The sequence below is a fragment of the Podarcis liolepis genome, assembly GCF_965112155.1.
Source record: "Podarcis liolepis genome assembly, chromosome: 2".
NCBI lineage: Eukaryota > Metazoa > Chordata > Lepidosauria > Squamata > Lacertidae > Podarcis > Podarcis liolepis.
Window position 1 is genome coordinate 1,638,359 of NC_139555.1, and position 23,740 is coordinate 1,662,098.

Genomic DNA, 23,740 nt, shown 5'->3' on the forward strand with positions numbered 1-23,740 from the left:
TTGCAGAAGGATAAGAACAGCACAAATGATATATAAAAAAGATCCCTTCTCCAGCGGAAATTAGAATGTAGTTTGGAAAAGACTTGCTGTGCTTTGAGGAAGCCTTTGCTTTCCTTTTCACCATGTACACACATTTATTTTGTTCCACAGGCTTTAGAGCAGCCCAGGAGAAAGAGTCTGTGACCCTGAGGGCGTTCTTGGGCTCCAGCTCCCAACAGCCCCAGCCAGCCTGGCCAATGGTCAGGAATATGCGAGCTTTTGTCCAACAAACATCTAGAGGGCCAGCAGTCCCGCATCCCAGCCAGTAGGGCCAGAGGTGAGCCTCAGATGAGCGCAAGCCAGCCTTCTTTCAAACTGCCTTCTTTCCTTTCAGTTGTTCAGTCGGAACAACTATGGGCAAAGAAGACTTTGCAAAAAAAAATTTAAAAATAGAGAGAGCTCACAGTGGCTCTTTCAGTGGAGTGACCTTTAGCTTTGGCAACTGAAATGTTTATTGTTTTAAGAAAGAAGGGTAGGATAAAACTGATCAGACTCTACCTAGAGTCCAGCCCTGGGAAACCCTAGCTCAGATTACATCCCTGTTGGAAATTTAAGAAGCTGCTTTATGCCATCAGTCTGTCTAGCCCTGTATTGTCCTACTCTGACCGGCAGCTTCTCTCCAGGGTATTGTGCAGACAGGGAGGTTTCCCCCATCACCTGCTACCTGATCCTTCTTGCTAGAGACGCCAGGGGCTGAGTCTGGGACCTTCTGCATGAAAGTATCATCTGCTCCGTAATAATTCAGCTATGGCCCCTGACCCAAATGTTGGGGTAAACAGAACATCTCTGAACAGCTGAACAGGGCAACGGATTCTGTGATTCTCTCCAAATCAGACTCCCCAGTTTGTCTGTGATCAGCCACTTGGTCACAACAAAAGCCTTTGAGCGAGACTTCCTGCTGGGGGGAAAGAGTTTTTTGTTTTGTTTGGCCAAAGTCCTATCCAGAAAAGGGAAATGCTCTGTGTGTCAATGGTTTATCTGAGATTCCTGTCTTTGTGGCCCAGGATCTCAACAATCCCTGGCTTTGCTAAGTCCCATTTCTTTTCTGGATTCACTTATACACACAAACGGAATAATAATCATCATCATCATAATACCACAAAGCAACTATGCAAAGCCTGAGTAAGGGCTGCTGCAATCCTCCCGTGTCCTTGTGCCAAATCCCCAAACCCAGGAATGGAAATTCACTTAAGGCTCCGGCATTCTCTCGAAATGAGCCAGCCAAATAAATTGTGATCCTCCTTGCCAGCTCATATGTTCCCCTATCATCCCACATACATTAGCTGCCACTTTTATCATCACAAACGACACCACAGTTATTTGCTCTGATCAGGCCTCTAAATCTGAGAGTTCAACCAAAAGAGCTTCCCAGAGTCAAGAGAGCTCTTCAGCTGAAGCTGCCCAGTACCCAAGGCCTGGGGCACCTGAGGCAGAAAACCTCACAAGCAACTGTCCCAGGCAGTAAAAGGAGTAAAAGGGAGAAAATTAAATAAAGAACGATCTATTTGCTACCCTTCCTGCATACTCAAAATCAGCTGCATTTAGGGGGTCACAAGGGATGACAGAGGGATTTATCAAATTTTATATGGCGGGGGGACGGGACCCAGGATAAAGCATATATATATTAATTGATATTAAGGATAGAGGGGGGCTTTGCATTGCCAGACTTGAAACTTTACTATGAAGCATCCTGCCTATGTTGGATAAAAGAGTGGATAATCTTGCAGAATACAGATTTATTGGATTTGGAGGGATGGGACAATAGATTTGGATGGCATGCTTACATAGGCCATGAAAAAGTCAAAGTTCACAGGAGCTTTCTGAATCATATAATAAGGAAATAATTATATACAGTGTGGGATAGGTGTAAAAACCTATTAGAACAAAAAACACCTTGGTGGTTATACCCCTAGAGGCTATTTCAGTAAAGAGGAAAAATAGGGGGGGACTGCCTAGATTAAACACTATAGCCCCCCACACCCTTACCTGGGAGTAAGGCCCACTGAAACTTATTGAACAAAAATGGAAGCTGAACCCGGGGACGGCAATACAAGTGGGGGGGGGGGTTAATGATGTAGTGAAGACATTCTGTAAAAAGTGAGTAAACAGAGTGCTCTTATTACCCAGAAAGTATCCGGTGCAGAAGCAATCAGAAGAAGTCCTGCCAATAATAATAAAAAGGCAACATTTGTGTCAGGAGTAGAGGGATTTTGACAGAGCTATTTGTGGAATTGCTCAGAAACCCCACGCTGCCCAGTCAATGAAGGCCTAAAACAGTGTTTCCCAACCACTGTTCCGCGGCACACTAGTGTGCCGCGAGATGTTGCCTGGTGTGCCGCGGGAAAAATTTAAAAATTCAAAAGAATTTTTTTTTTAAAGTCAAATTTTCGATTGGGGCGCCGTCACTAGATGACCCCTGGGGTTCCCTCCCTCCCTCCCGCTCTGCGCCTCCCTCCTCTTCCTGGGAGGCCCTTCCTGGCTCTCGGCCAAGGCTTGGCGGCTGCCACTCACTCACTCGCTCGCCCACCCGTCCCTCCATCCCTGCACCCGGCCTCTCCCCCTCCGTCCCCGGCGCGGGGGCTGCCGGGATCCGTAGTCCCCTCACCCTTGGGCTCCGCGCCCACGCGGGGTGCGCGAACTACGTTTCCCAGCATGGCCTGGCGGGCCAGGCGTTTTGTTTGAAGTGCTCTTCTCCCGGCCATGGAATGAGCGCGGCGGCCGGGCGGGCAGGGGCTCTTCCGCGCAGCCCCCGCGCAGCCTGCCTGCGCCCCCACGGAGATCGGGCGGCAGGATGGAGCCCGGGGATCCCCACGGAGGCGGAGCGGCGGAGGCGGAGGCTGCCCCCCAGGTAGGGCTGCGTCGGGGGGTGTTTATTTTTGCAATGCTGCATCCGCGCCGGAGGGGATGCATTGGACCGCGGGGAGACCCCTTGGCGGGCGTGCAAGGCAATGCATGCGTGCAGGCGTTGCATGGAGTGCAGTGCAATGCAATGGCAACGCGGCGCCCTGCATGCATGCATGCAACTTCCACCGGCGCTCCGGACTTGGCAGGTGAGGGGGGTCCCCAGTGGGCGGTAGAGAGAGCCGGGAGGGCGAAGGGGAGCCGGGGGGGAGCAGCGCTGCTCCCCGAGCCGAGCCCGGGGGGAAACTTCGGCGTCGTTGCACCGGGTGTTGGAAGCGGAGGCTGGCGGGGGCCCCTCACCTGCAAAACCTGGTCGCCTCTCATATATTTCGTGCATTGCATTCATCGCCCGCTTTCTCCTCCAAGGAGCTCCCGGGGGCGCGCGTGGTTCTCCCCGTGTTATCCTCGCAACAACAGCCCTGCGAGGTGGGTCAGGCAAGTGGCCCAAGGGAGCACCCAGGGATTGTCCTGGCCAGGTGGGGTGATTTGAACCCTGCTCTCTGCCCAGTCTTCGTCCTCATTTAGCCCCCACATGTGCATGACTGTGCATGACTGAGGTTTTCCCCCCTCGTCTTGGCTATGGTGTGAGTCTGTGCTGTTAATTAATGGGGTTCTGCCTTCGGAGAAGATGAGCCAGCCCTCAAGGAGGTGATTATGTAATTTGCTAGCAATTCATGTCCCTCCCGGCGTGACGCTGCGCGCTGACGTCACGGGGCTGTAATGGTGGTGTGCCTCGAGATTTTTTTCATGAAACAAGTGTGCCTTTGCCCAAAAAAGGTTGGGAAACACTGGCCTAAAAGATGCAGCGCAGCCACACAGGGCACTTTCCCAAGCCTTCGGGCTCTCTTGATCACATATGGATGTCTCAGAATTGTTGGCACACTTCCACACTACCTAAAAGTGTGATACTCAGAGAATATAGGATTACTAGAAAAGTTTGTCAATTGTGTGGGTGTTTCCCTCAAACGCGGCAACGAGGCCAAAACTTTTTTAAAAAGAGCAGGCACAGAACACAAATTTCCCCAGCTCCTAATGCCCAGGTGCATTCAGAGGGGAGCTCCCTTGCCTTGAAACTCTTTCTCTGCTTGTACTTTAAAAGAAGAATATTGCAAACCTATGTGCTGGTGGGGCTGCATTTATCATAGTAAGCACGCTAAAGCCGGTCGCCATTGCTCCTATGCAGCATCACAGAACTGTAGATTTGGAAGGGACCCCAAGGGTGATCTGGTCTAGCCCCCCTCCCCCCATTGCAGTGCAGGAATCTCTTTGCCCAACATGGGGCTTGAACCCACAATCCTGAGATTAAGAGTTTCATGCTCTACCAGTGCTCAGAAGACAGTTTGTTTTATCATTTATGTATTTTATTATATTTATATCCCTCCGCTTTCCACCAAGGATGTTGAATGGCAGATAGTGACCAGCCCAAGGCTACAATCCTATACTCACTCACTTGGGAACACTGCAGTTGATGGGACTTATTTTAAAATAGGCATGTATATAATTGTTTTGGTTTGCGGGGTCAGTCAAGATGACATCTGTGGATCCCTTCCAGGCCTTTGAGGTTAGAATCTACACTGAATGGATCAGACAAGTCTCTTTGTGAGATACTGGCCAGTTAAGAGCTTCCATTTACATGTCCAAAGAGGGTTCCCTGTTGCCATACAGACCGAGGGTGGGCCTTTTCTCAACTTACCTGGCTAGATGCCACATCATCCTTGGCTGGAGAACAACAGGTGAAAAAGCTTCATGCCAGAGGAGGGATTTGAACCCAAGTCCTCTCCTGTTCTAGCCAAACACTCCACTAAATCACCCTTACAATACCAATTACAAGTTGAGTGATTTAACCCCCTACCCTAGATTAAATTGTATTTTTATTTTTTTTAAATCATATTTATTAGAGTTTCCAATAATATAGAAATATAACAGAAAAGAAAAGATAGAATATAATTAAAGCCTTACTTTCGTTACCTTCTTTCTAGGACTCCCTCCTCCCCCTCCCGATTATATTCCCCTTTCATTAATTTGGTTCCACAAGCTCTCACTCCCAATTTAAAACTTAATATGTTTAACCCATTAACCAATTTAGATTATACAATCTTGCCATCATCCCTCATCATTAACAGAAAAAGAAAAAAGATTTTTCCCCAAGATCCACCCCAATTTCCTTCCACGAATTCCCTTTTTTAAACATGTCAAATCAAAATACCATGATATACAAAAGTTATATAAAGAAATAGAAGATAAAAAATATAAGAAGGTTCAAAAAGATAGTTACATAGCCTTTGGATTCCAAAACTCCCCCCTCCCTTCCCCGGTTTGAATTCCCCATGTCCATCAGTCTATATGTTGTCAGCCTGGAGGTCTCAAGTCCATGGCCAGATTTTTTCCCATTCCACCTTCCCGGTTTTCTTTTGATTTATTTATTTTAATGATGTTTAACTTCAAAAATCCAGTCTAATAGAGTCCTTTAATTTCCTTGGTCTTTGCTGCTCCTCCCATTGTTCTTTCCGTGTCGTAGTTAGTCCTTTGTTCTTTTTATTCCTAACTTTCTCAGGTTTCTTGTCTTGTTCAGCTGCTAAAACGTTCTTATTCCGAGATCTGGTATCTCTACAGAGGTTTGTTGTTCAGGAACAAAAACTTACGTCCAGTCCCTTCCTTTCTTCAATAGAAAATTCTATTGTCTCCTTTTAATGTAAACACCTCTGTAGACAAAATACTATTTCAGTTTTGCAGCTTTCCCAGAAGATAAGTCCTGTGCGAATCCCGGAGTGATTTTCCACGTACGACCACTTGTAATGTCCCGAAACCCCTCTAGGGGGATTGTAGTAACTTTGTGTCCTCTAATCCAAAAGTCAAGTTGTTGATCCTTATTTTCCGACATTTTATATCCTTATTGTGTCAAATTGTAACAGAATTAGCCAGCAAAATCCTTGTAACAAAGTCCTCTTTATATTCTCCAGCTTTGACAGCTACTTTGACAGCTGTCAAAGTCTCCGTCTCTCTTCGCCAGGCTCTACGAATCGCCCCGGTTCCCAGGGGGGGTTGCATTTTTCCTCTCACCCTCCATTCTTCTCCTCCAGCATAGTTCTTGTAATTTCCCATCGTGGAATTAATGATTTTTATCAGCAATAAACTTCTCTTTCGATCTTGGTTGCCCAGTCCTTGTTTTAGAATGTTTACAATCGGGGGGGGGGGGACTGACTTCCTTTTTAGATCACCCCCGCTCGTGCCGAATCCGAAAAAAAATTTCTTTTTTTCTCCTTTTGTTCCCAGTTTCCCAATTACTCACGGGTTGTTGTTGAAAGTCCGAATTTCCAATGGAAGAAGTCAGCGCTCTCCGTCGAATGGCATGCGGCTGCGCTCGGCAGGGGAAGCAGTGGACTCAAAGCACCACGCCACTCCCCGGCACCCGATCCGAAGCCTTTAAAAAGGCTCCTTCACGAGTCGGGAGGGCGCTAGTGGTGCCAGCCGAGTCCCCATGTCCACGGGCTCCGTGCCCGTGGTTTTTAAGGGTCCCCGCGTTGCCGGCGCGGTAGGACCCAGCCCCTGCCGAGCAGACTCCCTCCGGAGCTTGGAGGGAGTCCGCCATTCGGCGATGGCGCCAACCCGGAAGTCTACCCTAGATTAAATTGTAGTTGATTTGACTAACATTTGTTGGGAATCCCAACTGGAGAGACGGGTGTTGCACTCCTGTCCTGCTTGTGTGCTTCCTCCAAGCACTGCGAGGGCAGGATGGTGCACGAGATCAATGCCTGGCCTGACACAGCAGGGCTCTTCTTATTTTCTTAAGTTAGAACTTTTAAAAAGGAGTATGTCACTCACAGAACAGTGTGTTGCAGTTGGTAAAGGAACTTCAAAATTTGGGGAGGAAAAATCAGGTATGGCCCCAGGTCATGCTTTGCCAGCGTGCAAGCAATTGAATCATGAAGGGATCCGTGGGTGCATAGAGCCATCTGCTTGGTTTCATTTGGGTGACAAGGAGCAGGGAAGGGGGTTAGCAAGGAGGGCAGGAAAGAGAAATAAATGGAAAGAAAGGGCTGCCCCTGCCCACCTTTGGCCCCACCCACTTTTTACTCCAGCCCCAACCGGGAAGATGGCTAAATCCCAACCCTAGGATAGGTAGCTGTTCAGGTGGGGTCCTGCCCTAGCTAAGCACAAGACCCACAACCGAGCAGATCAGGCCAAAGCAGGGAACAGCAACCTTTTCCAGCCGTGGGCCGGTTCACTATGTTTTGAAGGAAAAAAATGAACGAATTCCTGTGCCCCACAAATAACCCAGAGATGCATTTTAAATAAAAGGACACATTCTATTCATGTCAAAACACGCTGATTCCTGGACCATCCGCGGGCCGGACTGAGAAGGTGAATGGCCCACATCCAGCCCATGGGCCTTAGGTTGCCTACCCCGGGCCAAAGCCCCGAGTATGTGAGTCAGGGAGATGTCCCAAATCTTGCTTACTCCACCAAGGAAAATATTCTGCATTAGCTTCATAGAGGCTCGCTTATGTCATTCATTTTTCAGGGGGTGGGGATGAGCCTCACATTTTAGGACTTGGGTGCTCAATGAGTGATCCTCAACCTAGTCATCTAGGCAACATGCTGCCTCCATGCTACATGCCCCAGGCAGCATTGTAGGGACTCACAGACACCCTGGAAAAGGAGGGCAGTGTGCAAAAAACCCAGACAATTATTTCATACTCCAAGTATTCATAATTGCCAATTCGATTCTGGGTTGAAGGGAGTTTGCTGCTCAACACTATTATTCATCATTACTCAAAACAAAGGAACTGAAGTGTATGTCAATTATTTTTTCAGACCATCTGCCTGACCCAGAAAGTTGAAATTTAGGACACATGTTAACCAAGATGCCACAATTACTCAGCAGAGTGCTGGGGAGGTCTGAAACTGGGGTGCTTTGGGCATCATATGGTCAGAAGGCCAGACCCAGAGCTTACTTCATTACAGAGGTCAACACAGTGAAAGCCAAGCCATATATGGGGCAGTAGGCACACTATTTCCCCATTGCATGCTTGATGTCCTGAACCTCAGCATACCAGGAGATAAGTCTGATGGTGCACACAGTCCCAATGCTAGAGAGGAGTCAGGAAGTCCACTTGGCTCCGGTGGGGGGTTGCTCTGGCGGTGGCAGCAAGGGCTGGGGTGGCACAGCAGGCTCCATTCACCCTGCGCTCTGTGCCCCCCCAGTGCCCACGTGCCCCCCTGGGTGCTGGCAAACCACTCAGCGCTGCTGCCTGAGGTGAGTCCCAAAGTCACAATCTAGCGGTGTTCCCAAAGCAGCCAAGCCATGGTTCATCAATGGAGAAAGATGAGCAGACACTGAGTCTCTGCCGTGCTTTTCTTTTATCCTTCCCAATTTTGATTGATGCACCAGAGTTTGGAGGGAGAGGATATGAGCTGTAGCAATGAAGAAGACATCGATGTCAAGCCATAGCTTTTGTTTGTACAACAGGATCATCTTTGGCCCCATTTCTCCCCAGGCCTGCCTGTCATTCACACCTTCTTTCTCTCCTGGCTTCTGAAATATATCTATAGCTGTCCCAGAGCCAAAATTCATGGATGTTCTTCCCACAGTGAAAAAGAAATACATAAGGTGCCTGGGTGGAGCCAGGAATTATTTTAAGGGGTGTCAGGCTTTATGTTGGAGGGGGGCAGAACCAAGTTATCTGTGACACAATTGAGTTCAGTATTTTTATTTATTTACTTGATTTAGTGGGGCAGCTGCCTCCCCCCCCCCCCGCACCTCCTGGCTACAGGTGTTGCATTCTCCCTCCCCTGGGAAGAGACTGGAGTGGGGAAGAGATGGGGTGCAGGAGAGAAAGTTGTTGCTCTTTCTCAGAGTATACCCCTCAAGCACCCCCAGTTTGACTCCCTGACAACTCGTTCGGTGGCATCGCTCCTTTTGAAGAGCTGGCAGGTTGAAATGCTGTATCCCCTTCCTTCCCTCAACATCCATCCACCAGTAGATATGAATCAGCCATTTAGTTTCAACTGGCAAGGCGCACAATATTTCACAGGGTTTCATAGCTACCACACTGAGAATTTTGGACAGGCAGTATTGAATGCACCAGTTAAAGAATAGGTCTCTCTGGAGGGATTTGTTGGCATCCTAGACCCAGCAGGGACAGGCAAATATCAGGCTTGTTAGATCTACTTTGTTTTTCAGTCAAACCCTCACTCCCACTGCATGATCTACCAACCAGAGCCACACCAGACATTTAAAGCACATTGCTTCCCCCAAAGAATTGTGCCCCTCACAGTGCCACAGTTCCTAGAACCCTTAACAAGCTATGGTTCCTGGGATTCTGTGGGAGAGTGGTATGTGCTTTAAATGTACTCCAAATGTAGGGCAGCTTGTGAACTGGGTTCCTCTCTCAAGCTCACCCCCAATAATCTACCACAGGGAGTTCAAGCTCCCTCAACAGCAGCCCCATGAGGTAGCTTGGGCTCAGAAGGAGCAAGTGCCTCAGTGAGCTTCATAGCTAAGTGGGAATTTGAGCCCTGTCCAATGCTCTGGCCACTCTGCCCCAGACTTGCAAAAATGAATGAATGATCAGGGCTTTCTGGCCTTTGCCCACAGACCTTCCCAGCAGCCACAAGCCCTTCCTTAGCTATTTTTTGTTTTAAGAGTTAGCAACCCTAATTCTAGAGCTCAGCTCACTGGCATAGCCATTGGGGATGGGGATCCTGTGGCTCTCGAGATGTTGTTGGATTACGAGTTCTATCATTCATACCACTGGCAGCCTGGCTGTGGCCAAGGCCTCCTCTTTACTCTGGCTTTTGACACCTGAGGGGGGCGGGGAGAGAGGTTTTAGGATGCACCTTCTTTCTGCGACTGTAAGTTGTTTTCAACTGTTCTCACCATTGTGCTTTAAAACATCTGCAGGGCCACTCTCTGATTTAAGGCATTTCTTACTTGAAATTAAAGAGCTCAACGTTTGTTTGCTTCCCTCTCCCTCTTCCTCCCTCCCCAACCCCACCCCTGCTGCCACCTTCAACCTGGACCTTTATTCTCTGGTTGTCTCAAAAATGAAATGATGTTAAACGGACAAGCCACCTCCTTCTGCAGGAGCAGACTTCAGGTGTCAAAAGCCTGGAGAGAAAGAAGGCGCCAGCAGTCAGGCGCTGCACCTGCGAGTGACATGGGAAACGTGGTTTGCCTTTTGATCTGATAAGCACCCACACTGCAGGTGCAGAGCGGGAAAAGTGAGAGGCAGGCTTGGGGTTTTTGCATTTTCTCCTCCATGTAACTGCTTCCTGCCTCATTGCTTTCCTTTAACCCTCACAGCACCAAGCAGGTAAGGGATGCAGGCTGTACACTGCAGGCACTACAGGTCAGGGTTAAAAATGCAAGAACAAAGCTGTTGGGTCAGTTGTGGGGCCATCTAGTCCAGAAGCCTCTTTCCAATCTTGGCTGACCAGATAAAGTCCACAGACAGGGCACAAAGGCAAACAGCCCTTGGTGCTGTGGATAAAACCTCAGCGCCTAGGGCTTGCCGATCGCATGGTCGGCGGTTCAAATCCCCGCGGCGGGGTGAGCTCCCGTCTTTCGGTCCCAGCTCCTGCCCACCTAGCAGTTCAAAAGCACTCTTAAGTGCAAGTAGATAAATAGGTACCGCTCCGGCGGGAAGGTAAATGGCATTTCCGTGTGCTGCGCTGGTGCTGGCTTGCCAAAGCAGCTTCGTCACACTGGCCACGTGACCCGGAACTGTCTCCGGACAGCGCTGGCCCCTGGCCTCTTAAGTGAGATGGGCGCACAACCCAAGAGTCGGACACGACTGGCCCGTACGGGCAGGGGTACCTTTACCTTTTTATGCTTTGTCCTCAGCATTTGGTATCAGGTATACTACCTTTGAGCAACGAAGACCCATTTGGAATAGAAATATCCTCCAGCATTTTGTCCAATTTTTGTTTTATTTTGTTAAAGCCGTCTGGGCTAGAGGTGATCAGAAAATCTTGTGGCAGAAAATTCTACAAGCTAATTATTTATTTAGTTATTTTATTTCTTAAATTTGTACACCGCCCTTCATCCAACGACCTCAGGGCAGTTCACAGCATAAAAACAAAAGATAAAATGCAAAGTGCAAATAAGTACTTGTTTGTTTCTTCTTCTGAATCAACTGCATCTTTTGCCAACCTTGTGCCCTCTAGGTATTCTGGACTACAACTCTCATCAAGCCCAGCCAGCACGGCTGGGGCTGTTTTGCAGGGGGTTGGAAGATGACCCTTTGGGTCCCTTCCAGCTCCACAGTTTCATGACTGGTGAAGCCTGATCTCCTGCCTATGAAGTCCTGCTGTCAGTGCCAGCATTGGGGGACGGGGGGTGGGGGTGGGGGGAGGCTTTAGGCAAGACACCCTCAGCAGGTCCCATCCATCAGCCTATCCCCTTCTTGCCATTGTTGCTAGCTGTTTCTGCTCCTCTCCCTCACCACTTCTTGCTAGGTGCAGCCACTGAGCAAACAGGTCCAGTGGTTAGCGCCTCCCCCCAGCTGTTGTTTGTTAGCAAGAGTGAGGGGCAAGTGAACAAGAGGTTGCAATGGAGAAGACCAAGTCCAGTGGGCTGAGTCTTCTCCATGGTGCCCCTGCTCAGATATGGGCCCTTGGCAGGTGCCCAACCAGACCAAGCTTTGATGCTGGCCCTGCCTGTTGTTTGCAATGAGAAACGTTCCTCTCTGTTGACTTTCTCCCCACCATTCATGATTTTGGAGATCTGTATCACCTCTACCCACTGGCCTGCTTCTTCTTTTCTTCCCAGATTGGGAGATTTGCCAGGGATGCTGTGAGGCAGAAGGGCCTGGCAACGCAATCCTAGGCACGTTTGCTTAGAATTATGTCCCACTAACATCAGGGAAATTTGCCCCTCAGCAAGTAGGTTCAGCATTGCAGCCTTCCTATGTCTATGACCACTGTTTGAGCTTCTGGAATTGGTCAAATGGCCATCCTAGCCTGAAACCTTCAGATTCCTTCACCTCTCTTTGTGTGGGTGAGCAAGAATTGCCACTATTTTCCTGGCCCTGTTTCAAAACTTTTAATGGCAGCTTGAGACACAGAAATGTAGGAAGCGTGAGAAGCATTTCCCACAACGTAATGGGGTGGCCAGGTTGGTTTCTAGAGCCCACTTTGTGTATTGTTCCATCAGCCTTAGCCACAACCTGGTGTCATCTGCACCAGCTTCTAACTCATTTCCAGACACAATTCAAAGTGCTGGTTCTGACCTTAAAAGCACCAAATGGTTTGGGGACCAGGATGTTTGAAGGAGTCGCTCTTCCCACTGAATCCTGTCCACCCATTGTACTCAACATCAGAGGCTCTACTATGCATCCCACCACCATCAGAGGAATGATGGGCTGGGACCCGAGACAGGTTTTTTCTTTTGCGGCACCAAAGTTACAGAACTTCCTCTGCACAGAGGCTTGGTTGGTGAGTTGTGAAGGCTGAATAACTTCTAGTGGTTTCATGTAGATGTTAAACAATATGAAAATGTGAGAAGATCCCAGAATTTGCGGCCCTCCAGATATTTTTTTTTTTGGGGGGGGGGGCTTCCAACTCCTATCAGCCTCAGCCAGCATGGCTAGTGGTCAGGGATGATTGGAGTTGTAGAACAACAAAATTTGGAGGATTCCAGATTCCCCATCCCAGCCATCGGACAGTGGGGGAGGGGGTCTCCTGGTGACTATGGCTCGGCAGTAACCATCCAACCAACTCCCCAGGTTTCCCTCTCCATCTGCACACAGACATGGCCACCTTACACATGTCAGTGCACAACTCAGAAGATTTTGTGGGTTGTTTTATTTGTTGGGGGGGCAGTCAAAAAGGCAGCAGCACAGGGAAAGCAGAAGCTGAATAAGAGAGAAAGGAAAGTCATTGAGAAGAAAAACACTCGCAGTACTTTTGAAATGGTGGGGTAGAAAAGATACAGATGAGAAGCACTGGGCAAAATAGAGGTGCCAACTAATTGGCGGGGGGGGGGGGAGGCACTGAACCAACCAGGCTTGTTCCTGTACCTTTAAACAGCCACTTAAGATGTACAGACATCAGCAGGGGAGCATTGCAGATTTTCCCCTGCTGATATCTGCTTGCTTAGCTGTGGCTAAATGCCCAGCTGCAGCAACAGGTAGAAAAGTTGGCAACCCTAACTCGAAACGAATGCTTCACAATATGCCATGGGTAAGACTAGCCGTTGTGCTATTCACCAGTAGAAATCCAATGAGGGAGATCTAGTGCTCTGCGCTGGCCCATTTCCTAAGGCATACTTAAAAGAAAAAGAACATTTCTGGAACTCTGGTATGGCCTTTATGAAACACACCCAAGCGCACACTGTGGGAAACCATTTTTCCTTTGGGGTCTGTGGGGTGGGGGTGAGCATGGTTGTAATGCGAGGGTGGAGAGAATGAAGCCATCAGAGCCAAGCTGCCTCTCCCTGCTGAGTCTCTGTTTAGTTTGCAAAAGTCCATCCATTTCCAGCTTAGTGTGATTTCATAGAATTATAGAACTGTAGTGTTGGAAGCCCCCCTTTTAGTATCAGGGTGTGGAGGCTCTGGCTGGCTCTCCCCTAAATCCCTAGGTGGAATCCTAATAAAGTCTCTTTTTATTTTTATTTTCTTAAAGCATCTGTGGACCGCTGTCTATTTCCTGAAGTCTGCTGGGCTTTCCCTATAGGGCGCGTTTCTTCCCTCCCCTTTAGCAGCTGTTCCTCATTCAACCCCCCCTTCCTGTTTTGTTGGAATATTTGAATCTCCCCTCCAGGGGCTGCGACAGGAAAGGGGAGCAAACAGCTGCACATGTTCTTCGCAGCCTCCTCCTCATGCCCCTCTTTTTTCCTATTTGGAGCGGCTATAAATAGCTCCAGGCAGACCGAAAAATCATGGATTGTAACTGGGGTTACTAGTCATAAAATGAAGATCAGCTGTTGCTGCCACACATTACAGCTGCTTCGGCTGCTTCGGAGCCAAGCTGTGTTTTGGCAGAGGGTGCCGAGAGGTGCCAGGCAAATGCATTCTTGTGCCCCATAGAGCACATTGTTACAGAAAATAGGAGGGAGGAAAGTAACCAGGGGCAGTAACATCACCTGCAAACTTCTCAGATATGAAATAAGGCAGTTTACTTCAGTGTAAGCCACCCACACTGAAATCAGCAGGCTATGTTTTATTGATTTGATTTCTGTACCACTGCTTGTCATCTGTGATCCCAGGGCAGTTTACAAATACAGTTGCTTATTTAATTAACAGATTAAAGCCAAACAACAGAGGAGCAGTCATCAATTGCAACTGGCCAGAGCAAATCAACCACACCAAAAAACAGGCACACAGTAGAAAGCTGTGCCACTGCGGGGGGGGGGCAGATGGGATCGTGGCCCCAGGTGCTCTAGTTCTGCATCAACCACCACGTCCACCGCTTCACCTCATTGGCTGCTGAAACATCCCAAGAAGAAAGTTCTAGCAGACACTACAGAAGAGGAGCTGGATGTGTGATGTCATGCTTTGCAGCATCCTCAAGTTTACTCACATGAGTTTGGATTCTAAAAACGGCATCTGTGCTGAGGTTTTGGTGATAGGTAAACTGATTTAAACTTAGTTGGTCAAAGGTAGACAAAAACAAATATTTTAAGTGGTTGACAGCTTAAATCACCAAATCTATCCAAATGAGATAGATTTGCATACTTTTATAAGGTCTTAGAATTGCTTCCTCCCATCCCCTTGGGAAAGAACTTGGTAGTGCAGTGTGTATATCTGTTCTTACCTTCCTGCCAACTCTCTCTCTTAGACTCTAGGAGCGTAAATTTCTTGCCCTTGATTGTTCATCCCCAACAATACTGTGTGAGGTCCAACTGAGACCTGGCTCTTTGGCTGGAGATGATACAGAGCCTTGCTCACTGCCTGCCATCTGCAGAGAGATGCAGCCCCTGGTGCCAGAACCCCAAACAAGAACTTCATTTCTGCCAGATTGGGTCAAACTCTTTACCATCTTGCCCTGTCTCCAGTTTCCTGTGACCAAGAACCAACCCCAGATGCAGGGTGGAGAAGCCACGCGATGCACTAATCCGCTGTGAATCAATCCGAAGTTTTTCCAGCCACAGGGAGCCTGCTTTGCTTGGCTGCTCCAGCACTAGCTGGCTCCCCTGGAGTTGTTATCATCCCTTCTTTCAGTTACCATAGTGTGTCCAGATGATGTCGCTGCCAAGCCATTGTATTCCAGGGTTTTCCCCACTGCCCTTCCAGCTTTATTTATTTAAAGACCTAGTTTGTGGTGATTGTTCTGGCTTGAATGCACTTGCAATGCCAGCCTTTCACATGTGAGCTGGTAAAGAGCTATTGCCCTTAGTTGGCCACCGCGAAAACAAAATGTGAATTTGTAGACAGGACAAGGCCTTTTGGGTGGTAGACTGGTGGCCCCTGTTGCAGCTGAGAACATGACCGGTGATATTTGCTCTGCATCTATAGATCTATCCCCTTACGAATCTGCCTATTTTTTGTTGTTTTTGTTGTAAAAAGTCATCTAGGCTAGTGACCTTTCTCACATCTTTTGGTAGAAGAATGATAAGGTAACACTCGTTGGGGGTGGGGGGAGGGTAAGTGCATCCCATTGTCTGTCCTGAACCAAACAAAATGCAGTGGCTCTTGATAAGGGAATCTCCCTGGGGTGGAAAGCGATATGCAGCTTCTTCCATGCTGTATTCATGGGGGACGCTCAAAGCTTCATTCATCAGCACAAAGTAGCCTGCGCTGGGGGGCGGAGTGGAAAGGCGGGGGTGGGGGGGATTGTGGGCTCCATATTTAGCACTGCAGCTTCTGTTCTGTGCCTGATTGAATAGGCTTTTCTCCAATGCCCTTTTCCCATGAGAAGATCCAATGACCTGTCTGGGGTGGGGGAAGGAAATGCCAAAAACTTTGCTCTGTAGTACCAGGCCTCTTCACAAGAGTGACACCAGAAGCCGCAATGGCTTCTACAGCTAATAGCGATGACTGATAAAAGCAACCCTGTTTGGTCAGAGGTGGGATGCCAGTTACCGGGCAGAAAAGCCGTAAGAGAGGACCTTGACCTTCAAACTGTGCTTGAGGTCTTCCTGGATGCATCAGGGACACCTTCAGGTTTGAGGAAGCCCTTGGCAACATGACATCATTTGGACCCTCCCTGACATTAGCGGCGGTACCTGGCAGTGGCAAGATTGGACCTAGTTTCAGCTGGCTCCCTTGGACAGCTGCCAGGGCCCCAACACCCCGTAGGACCCATTAGCACAGCCACCTCCCCTGTGCCTGATGATGGCAAAAGCAAGTGGCCATTTTAACTTCCTTGGAGCACCTGATTTAGTGCAGCTCTGGGGAAGTGTGGGGACCTAAAATGGTGATCTGAGTAGTCTGGGTTGGTGTCAACATCTGTGACATCCCAGGACAGCTGCCAGTGCTTCAGCAGAGCCTGCTAACGCTGACACCAGCCATGCCCCCCCCCCCAATCAATGCACCACGGCGAGTTGCCATTTTGCATTTCCCACCATGTTCCAGAGTGCCTGGCACAGCATCCCTTTGGGGCGTCATTGGGAATTTAAAATGGTGTTTGTCTGGACACTGCATGGAGGGCACAGCACCCACCTGAGGAGTCCCTGCGGTTAAGTCTGCTGCAAGAGGGACCCACAGGAGGGGGCTTCCATGGAGGAAGCCATGGGCAAAGGCATTTTGGGTGGTGATTCCCCATTGGTGGAACTCTCTTCCTAAAGAGGCTTGCCTGGTGCTCAGCCTCCTGTCTCCTCAGCAACAGGTAAATATGTTTTTATTTGCCCTGCCCTTTTAACATTTTAATTTCAAATCTGACATTGGATTTCTTTAATTCTACTGACTCCTTTCATACGATTGCAAGAGTAGAGTTTTAGCTATCTTTGTAAGCTCTCCTGGCAGTAGCATAGGGAGCCGGGGCAGTCTGTTGGGTGCCATGGGGGTCTGTAGGGTGGCACAGTAATCCCTAATGTGGCAACTTTGATTACCTAAAAAAAAAGCTCAAAAACTTTGATTTACCAAGAAAAGCTCAAGAACTTTGGTCCCTGCCCCTCTGCAGCTATGCAGCTGCTGTGTCCTGGGAGATTTGTTGTAAATTGGAAGGCTAAATATTTCTCACTCACAAATGATAGAATAAACAAATTAACTAATTGCAATACTCATTCTAGTTTCATTTCCTATAGTATGTGATATAATGCTGGGTCCTGCAAATGCTTTAAAGCCAGACTGGGGAACCTCCAGACATTTAGATGTTGCTTGATGCTCATCTTTGTTGTCATCCATGGAGGAGTATGCCATTGGGGGTGAAGTCAAGCTGTTGGACGGTTGCAGTGCCTGCTGTGGCTGTAGAGACCAATACGGGAGAGGCATATTTTAGTGCAGCTGATGCAGATGAAGGCATCCAATTGTGCTGCTGCAGACGCACCATGGCCTTTCTTCTCTCTGCACTCATCCCAGCGGTCATTCCTCCTCTGGTTACTGCTATGAATGCACAAACTGACTGTCTGTCTCCAGGCACTGTGGTCCTCTGCAAGAGATTCCCATATGGCAGTGTTAATGTTGCCAGCCTTCACGCCTTGTTTGCAGCCTTGCACGCCTTGTTTATAATGCAGAGTTGGTCTGCCTGAAGCCAGCTCCCTGTAGAACATGTCCTTTGGGGTCTTGTCATCTTCCATTCTGTGGACATGACCAAGCCAGTGTAGATGTTGCAGAGGAAGGAGTCTGAACATGCTGGGATCACCTGCTGACCATTAGCCATGCTGGCTTGGGAGTTGGACTCCAACAACATCTGGAAGACCCATTTTCTTCATCCTTATTTTAACCCTCCCTCTTTCTCTCCCCCTCTCCCTCTCTCTCACACATATACACATCATATACTTTTTCTTATTATTATTTGTAGCTGCTGCTGATTTCAATAAGTATAATCCTATAGACAAGGCAGGCATCTGGTCTAGATAGTTCCACTAACGGATGTCATATAAGTGAATATAATGCCAGCTATATTCTGGCTTAAACTGGAATTTATTTTTAAGTTATTCAGAAGGCAGTAACATCATGTTTTCCTCATCTATTAAATCCAGTAATACACATAGTCTAGCTTCCACACAGCCCTTCCAAATCACCAGCTTATTCCCAACACACATTATTGGGTCATCACAAATATTCTAAAACAAATCATAGAATCATAGAGTTGGAAGAGACCACAAGGGCCATTGAGTCCAACCCCCTGCCAAGCAGGAAACACCATCAGAGCACTCCTGACATATGGTTGTCAAGCCTCTGCTTAAAGACCTCCAAAGTAGGAGACTCCACCACACTCCTTGGCAGCAAATTCCACTGTCAAACAGCTCTTACTGTCAGGAAGTTCTTCCTAATGTTTAGGTGCAAGAAATGTGCAAGAGGACCAAATGTTTGCATTGCATGATGAGATCTGCCAGTCTTGTCTGCCTGCAGAGATTGTACATGGTAAACTGTTGTTGTTGCTGCTGTGTTTTAGATACCACTGCTGACAATTCCATTAAACTCTTTGTGTATGACGTTTCTAACTGAATCCATCCTAGAGCCCAAAATTATGTTGCTCTAGCAGAGGCTTCCCCAACCTGGTGCCTCCAGATCTAGTTGGGATACAACTCATACCTTCCCTGGCCATATTTGTCAGCGCTGATGGGAGCTGAAGTCTGACCATTTCTGCAGGGCTCCAGGCTGGAGATGGTTTCTTCAATGGTCACATCTGCACCATACATATGACACGCGCAGTGCACATTTAAAGCATGTGAATCCCAGAAACTATAACTTACCCCTCGCAGAGATACAATTGCCACCAGCCTTAACAAACTATAGTTCCCAGGATTATTTGGGGGAAGCCACCGTGTGCTTTAAATGGGCATTGAATGTGCTTTAAATGGCTTTGCAGGCTCAGTGATAAGAAATGCCAAGCCATAGACACATAAATTAGGAAGCCCTTTGGGGTTGGCTGCTGTAGCAGAGAGAGAAGTATCAGATCTTCTTTAGTCCTCAAATCTCTTTACAAAAATCCTGGGGAATTGTATTTTGGCGAGAGTGGGTGCTGAAAATTCTCTGTTATTGATGTCTCACAGAACTGCAGTTCCCAGAATCATCTGGGAAATGGGATTGGCTGAAGCAGTTCAAGTCTGTTGTGCGTAGAGAAGCCAAAGAACACAAAGGTAGTTTGTTTTTGTAGAGGCAAAAAGAATTCCAAAATATCACCTGCATGTTTTTACTAAATTTTATTCTGTAAGAATGTAGGATGTGAAGAGTGTTGTCCTCTACCAATCTTAAAAGATGTGTGCAAAAAGCACAGTTGTGAAAATGCCACGTCACACCCAGGCTTAGTTAAGATATTATTATTTCAGCCAGAAGTCACAGGAACTCAGTTCTGGCCCCTCTCAGGTGGACGCCATTGCCCATAGGCGCCGACTCCATGGGGCCTGAGGGGGCCCGAGCCCCCTCAAAAATTCGTTTGGGGGGGCTCTGCCCCCCCAATAATCTCGGGCGCCCCTACAGCAGAGCGCCGCCGCCGCCCCTCCCCCAGCCCAAAATGCACAGGGTCGGGCTGCATGCCTCCTGCCCTCCCTCCCGAGCAAAAGCTCCACCCAATTTCCTTCGCAGCTGATTAATAGGCGCAGCATGCTCTCCCCTATTCGCTCACGAGGAGGCGGCGCCACTTTATCTGCATATTCATGAGCTTATTTATTATTCATGAGCTTTCGCGGGCTCCCCCAATATTTTTTATAAGTCGGCGCCCCTGCCATTGCCACTATAAGAGTGCAAGGTTCATGCTGAGTTCTGGCACCATTTCCCCCCCTAGAAAAATAGCACTGATTGTTGTTGTTGTTACTACTACTACTACTACTACTACTACTACTACTAATAATAATAATAATAATAATAACATGGCACTTGTTATCCAAAGATCTCCAAGCGAAAACACATTTAAAAACAAAACATACATTATGCCACCAGAAAGAATACAAAACACCCCACAAATACACAAACACACAAAATAATCATTTGTACTCTGCACCTAAATTCAGAAGAGTTCACCCAGGGACAGAGAAGCTGTTGACAAAAATCGCTCTGAGGTTTTGAAGTTGGGTGGTGGGGACCTGCCTGGACCACAAACGTGTCCTTTGCGCAAGTTTGGACTGGGCAGGGGTCCGTCTTGATGGGTTGTGCCACTTGGGAATCCTTTTTTCTTTCTCCTTCAACATATGTGTGTGTGTTTTATTAGCTATAAACTCTCTCGGATTCCACGTACCACATTGGTAACATTACCGTAACACATTGCTAACATTTGACTCACAAGATCTCGGAAGGATGGAAGTCGGGGAGAGAGAGAGAAAGAGAGACACAGGAGGAGGGTGTGTCTGAAAAATGCTGTTCAGATTCTAATGCTCTCTTTCTCTTTCTCATTCCCCACGTCGCGGTTCTTAAAGAAACTATACCTCATTTTATTATTTTCACATTTATTTTTTTAGAAAGCGGAGTGGACTGTTGCATTGTTGTTCTCTGCCTTGTGTGTGACATGGTGCTTTTGAGAGGACATCTGCTGCCAAGGGAGGGGACCACAGCAGCTTGGCTAACTTTTTTCTCTTCTGCAGGATCTCTCTCTCTGCCTCTTTTTCTCTCCGCCCCTTGTTCCCAGGGTAGAGTTGGCTGGCTGGTCTTTCTGAGTCTGATAAAGCATTTCCTTCCATTGTCATTCTATACGGCCTCTGGGCCTTTCTTTTTCCCAGCCCCTCCCCTTCTGCCTGCCTGCCCCTCTCTCCCTCTCTCGCTCTCATTCTCTGTGAACCTCGGTAAATCTTGTGGTTTAAGAAAACTGCCTCCTTCTTAAAAAGGGGGGAGAGAGAGAGAGAGAGAAGTTATCTTCGAACGATGAGACGTTGCCTTCGAGGATTTTACTGAAAGCTCCCTGGATGCATGGACTCCACAGGGGTGAGTCGTTGCAGCTCACACAGGTTGCTTTATTTGCCTAAGAGAAGAAAACGGGAACAGGCAGCCTTGCGGGTGGCTGGCTGCTCTTGATGTTTTCTGTGCGTCTTGTCTTGTGACTTCCTACTTTCTCACATTAGGCAGACAGATGCACCCAAAGGGTTGGTGGTGGAAACCACTAGCTGGTAAGCATGGCCTGACACTATGCTGCCCCTTGAACGTGGTGGGAGAGAAAGAACTCTGTGGCCTGGCTCCTGTGACAGGCCTGGCCATGCCATAGCTGCCTTCCGACGCATGCCTTCGCAGCCAGACTCTGGATTTATGGATGTACATTCTTAAAACAAGTCAGCAGCGATTTCAGTCCCCAGCATGGATAAAATGGGCAAGGCACAGAATTGTCTAAGTTGTATTAACGGTTTGTTCAGCTAGCTTTTCTAGTCAGCATTGTCTGTTGTGGTAAATTGGCAGAGGACTGAGTTACACAGAATGCTACTATTGGGAAGCATGGAAATAGAGTTAAATGCTTGGTGTTGTGACTGTTCCTTGAAGCACTGAATGCATTGCCTGAACTGAAAAGAAAGCGTTGCATGTGAAAGGGTCCACACCTTTAGGGTGAGTCTGGCAAATCTGTGGCCCTCCAGCTGTTGCTGGACTACAACTTGCTGGGACTGATGGGAGTTGAAGGTTCTTCCCCTCTGCTTTAGTGAGCCAGCCTCTTTTGTGATTTACCCCTCTTTCAGTGGCACCCCAGCCTGCATGGGCAATGTGCTGCTGTTTTCCTCCTGGCCTTCTCTTCTTGCCCATCCTGAGTATGAGCTGGAATGCTGTTGCAATGAGGATATCCTCCTGGAGACAAGGTGCAATCCTACCTAGAATTTTAAAGGGGATGATAACAAGGAAGGGAACTTTCAGGAGAGATCTTCAGGATGGATGAAGGCAGGAAGTTAATAACTTTTAAGTATGATCAATATGTAGCCTGGCCCTGGGCGCCCCCATGACAGGCACAGAGGCAGCTGAGGCGCAGCAGCGGGTGGGTTTGTCTAATGGGCAGGTGGATGGAGGCAGCGGGTGAGGAGCCTGTTGGAGGCAGGCTCTGTTTGCCCTCCACATGGGCTCCACACATGCCCCTGGCACATGCCCCTAACGCAGCTGCCTAGTCCATTAGGGGGCCGCAATACTTGCCCCACCCCAGGCACTAGCAAACTACGCTGCGCCACTGGCAGTAAGTCCAGCTAGGGTTGCAATCTATCCATTGAGTTCAAGGGGGCTTACAAGAAACTGGGTGTACAATTGCTGCCTAATAGATCCAGAGCAGATCACTTTTTCCTCAGTGATGTGCTATTTGCTCACTTTTGTTACCTGCTTCCTTCAAGAGCTTCTCATAGTTATTTGTTGCAATTGGCATGCATTGGGTTCAGGGTGTGATATTTGGTACAAGGGTTTCAGACACTGAGACAAAAGCAGCAAAGCAGGGAGACTGGGGAAGCACAAGGAGTTTTGTGAGTGGAATGAATTCTTAGGTTGCTTAGAAGCATGACTGTAAAAAAAGAAGAAGGAAAGGCATACATATTTACATTTCTGAGAGCGAGAGAGGAAGCATGGTTTGATGAGAACAATAAAGTTGCATCTGCACTGGCCAATTTAGCCAGTTCTGCTCTGGGCTTGGCATTTGTGAGTTGTACTAAAATAGACACACAGGTTAGGCCCCCGCAGAATGGAGGCGGGCAAACGTTGTCCCCATCTTTAAAAAAAAAGGGGGGGGAGAAGACCCAGGTAACTACTGACCAGTGAGTTTAACATCGATACCAGGGAAGAACAGAGGGGGTTCTGAATCTGAATTCCATTTCTGAACATTTGAAAATGTTGTGTAAAAAATGGGTTTTTAATTTTTTTAAATCAAATATTGTTGGTTAATAAAATATTCAACAACACTTTAGAAATCCAGTACTTTATATCTTTTACTTTTGAAAACATTTGAGTATTTTATATTTTTTAAAAAATAAAATATCGTAGATTAACATGGAAAATCCATTATATATTCAGTTGAAAAACTCTCAATGATCACAGCAGCATGAATGTTCAAAAGTACCAGGATGGAAATGAGAATTAGGTGAACATAAATGGTTGTTTATTTGTTCCTAAAACTGATTGAAGCGTTGCTTGAGAATTTCCCCCCATTTATTCCAGTCCTCCTAAATGTGCAAGCACTGCATGGGGTGAATGCGGAAGAGCTTGTAGCAAGTGGCAATTTACTCCCGCGTGCATGCAGCCACTCAGGGCCTCTCCCTTTTTGATGCAGTCATCATGATTTAGGCTCACAGTAATACCAGGGCAGTTATTCGTGATCCCACTTTCAATACTGTTTGTGCACATGTTCCATAGCTTCCTGCTGAAATCCTGTCTCTCTTTTATATCCCAAATGCTCCAGGTTTATTTTTCTGCCCACTTTTGTTGTGCTATAGCACAAGAGTGTCCCTCTAGATGACAATAATGCTGCAACACTGGGAAAGCATCTCTGAGCAACTAATAAAGCAGAACAATGTGTCCAGTATGGATCCTTTGCCAATGCAGTGTGATTGCATCAGTGGCATGTTTTAGCAAAAAACACCAGTCTGGAGAGGCACACCTGCTCGGAGTGGGCAGAGCAGCAATGGTAAATGTTGCCTTTTTGTCATTCCTACACACATTCACGCATCCCTCTCTATGACATGTCCAGGCAAGCAGGATATTATTATTGGAGATCAATGACACATTCCAACCAGGCAAAAACATTCCACGATGGTGTGAGGCAGGGCCAGTAGCAGGTGGAGCTGGAAAGACGGTGTGGTCTTGACAGAGTC

At 47.8% G+C, this 23,740-nt stretch overlaps 2 protein-coding genes across 5 annotated transcripts in view; both read left to right on the forward strand.

Moving 5' to 3' along the window:
* The window catches only part of LOC310699149 (histone H2B 5-like), a 960,349-nt gene that overhangs the window by 18,689 nt on the left and 917,920 nt on the right, over positions 1 to 23,740 (forward strand). The window lies entirely within an intron of this gene.
* The window catches only part of HDAC7 (histone deacetylase 7), a 181,337-nt gene continuing 177,878 nt past the window's right edge, over positions 20,282 to 23,740 (forward strand). Inside the window, exons 1-2 of one of the 4 annotated variants that reach the window (XM_083486440.1) lie at positions 20,285 to 20,903; positions 23,329 to 23,553. Coding sequence is in view for 2 of the 4 variants with exons in the window: in XM_083486438.1 (XP_083342564.1) it covers positions 20,885 to 20,903 (19 nt within the window). In the remaining 2 variants the exon portion in view is untranslated. Of the gene's footprint in view, positions 20,904 to 23,328; positions 23,554 to 23,740 lie in introns of all 4 variants that reach the window. The other 3 variants (XM_083486439.1, XM_083486438.1, XM_083486437.1) reach the window with 3 other exon arrangements.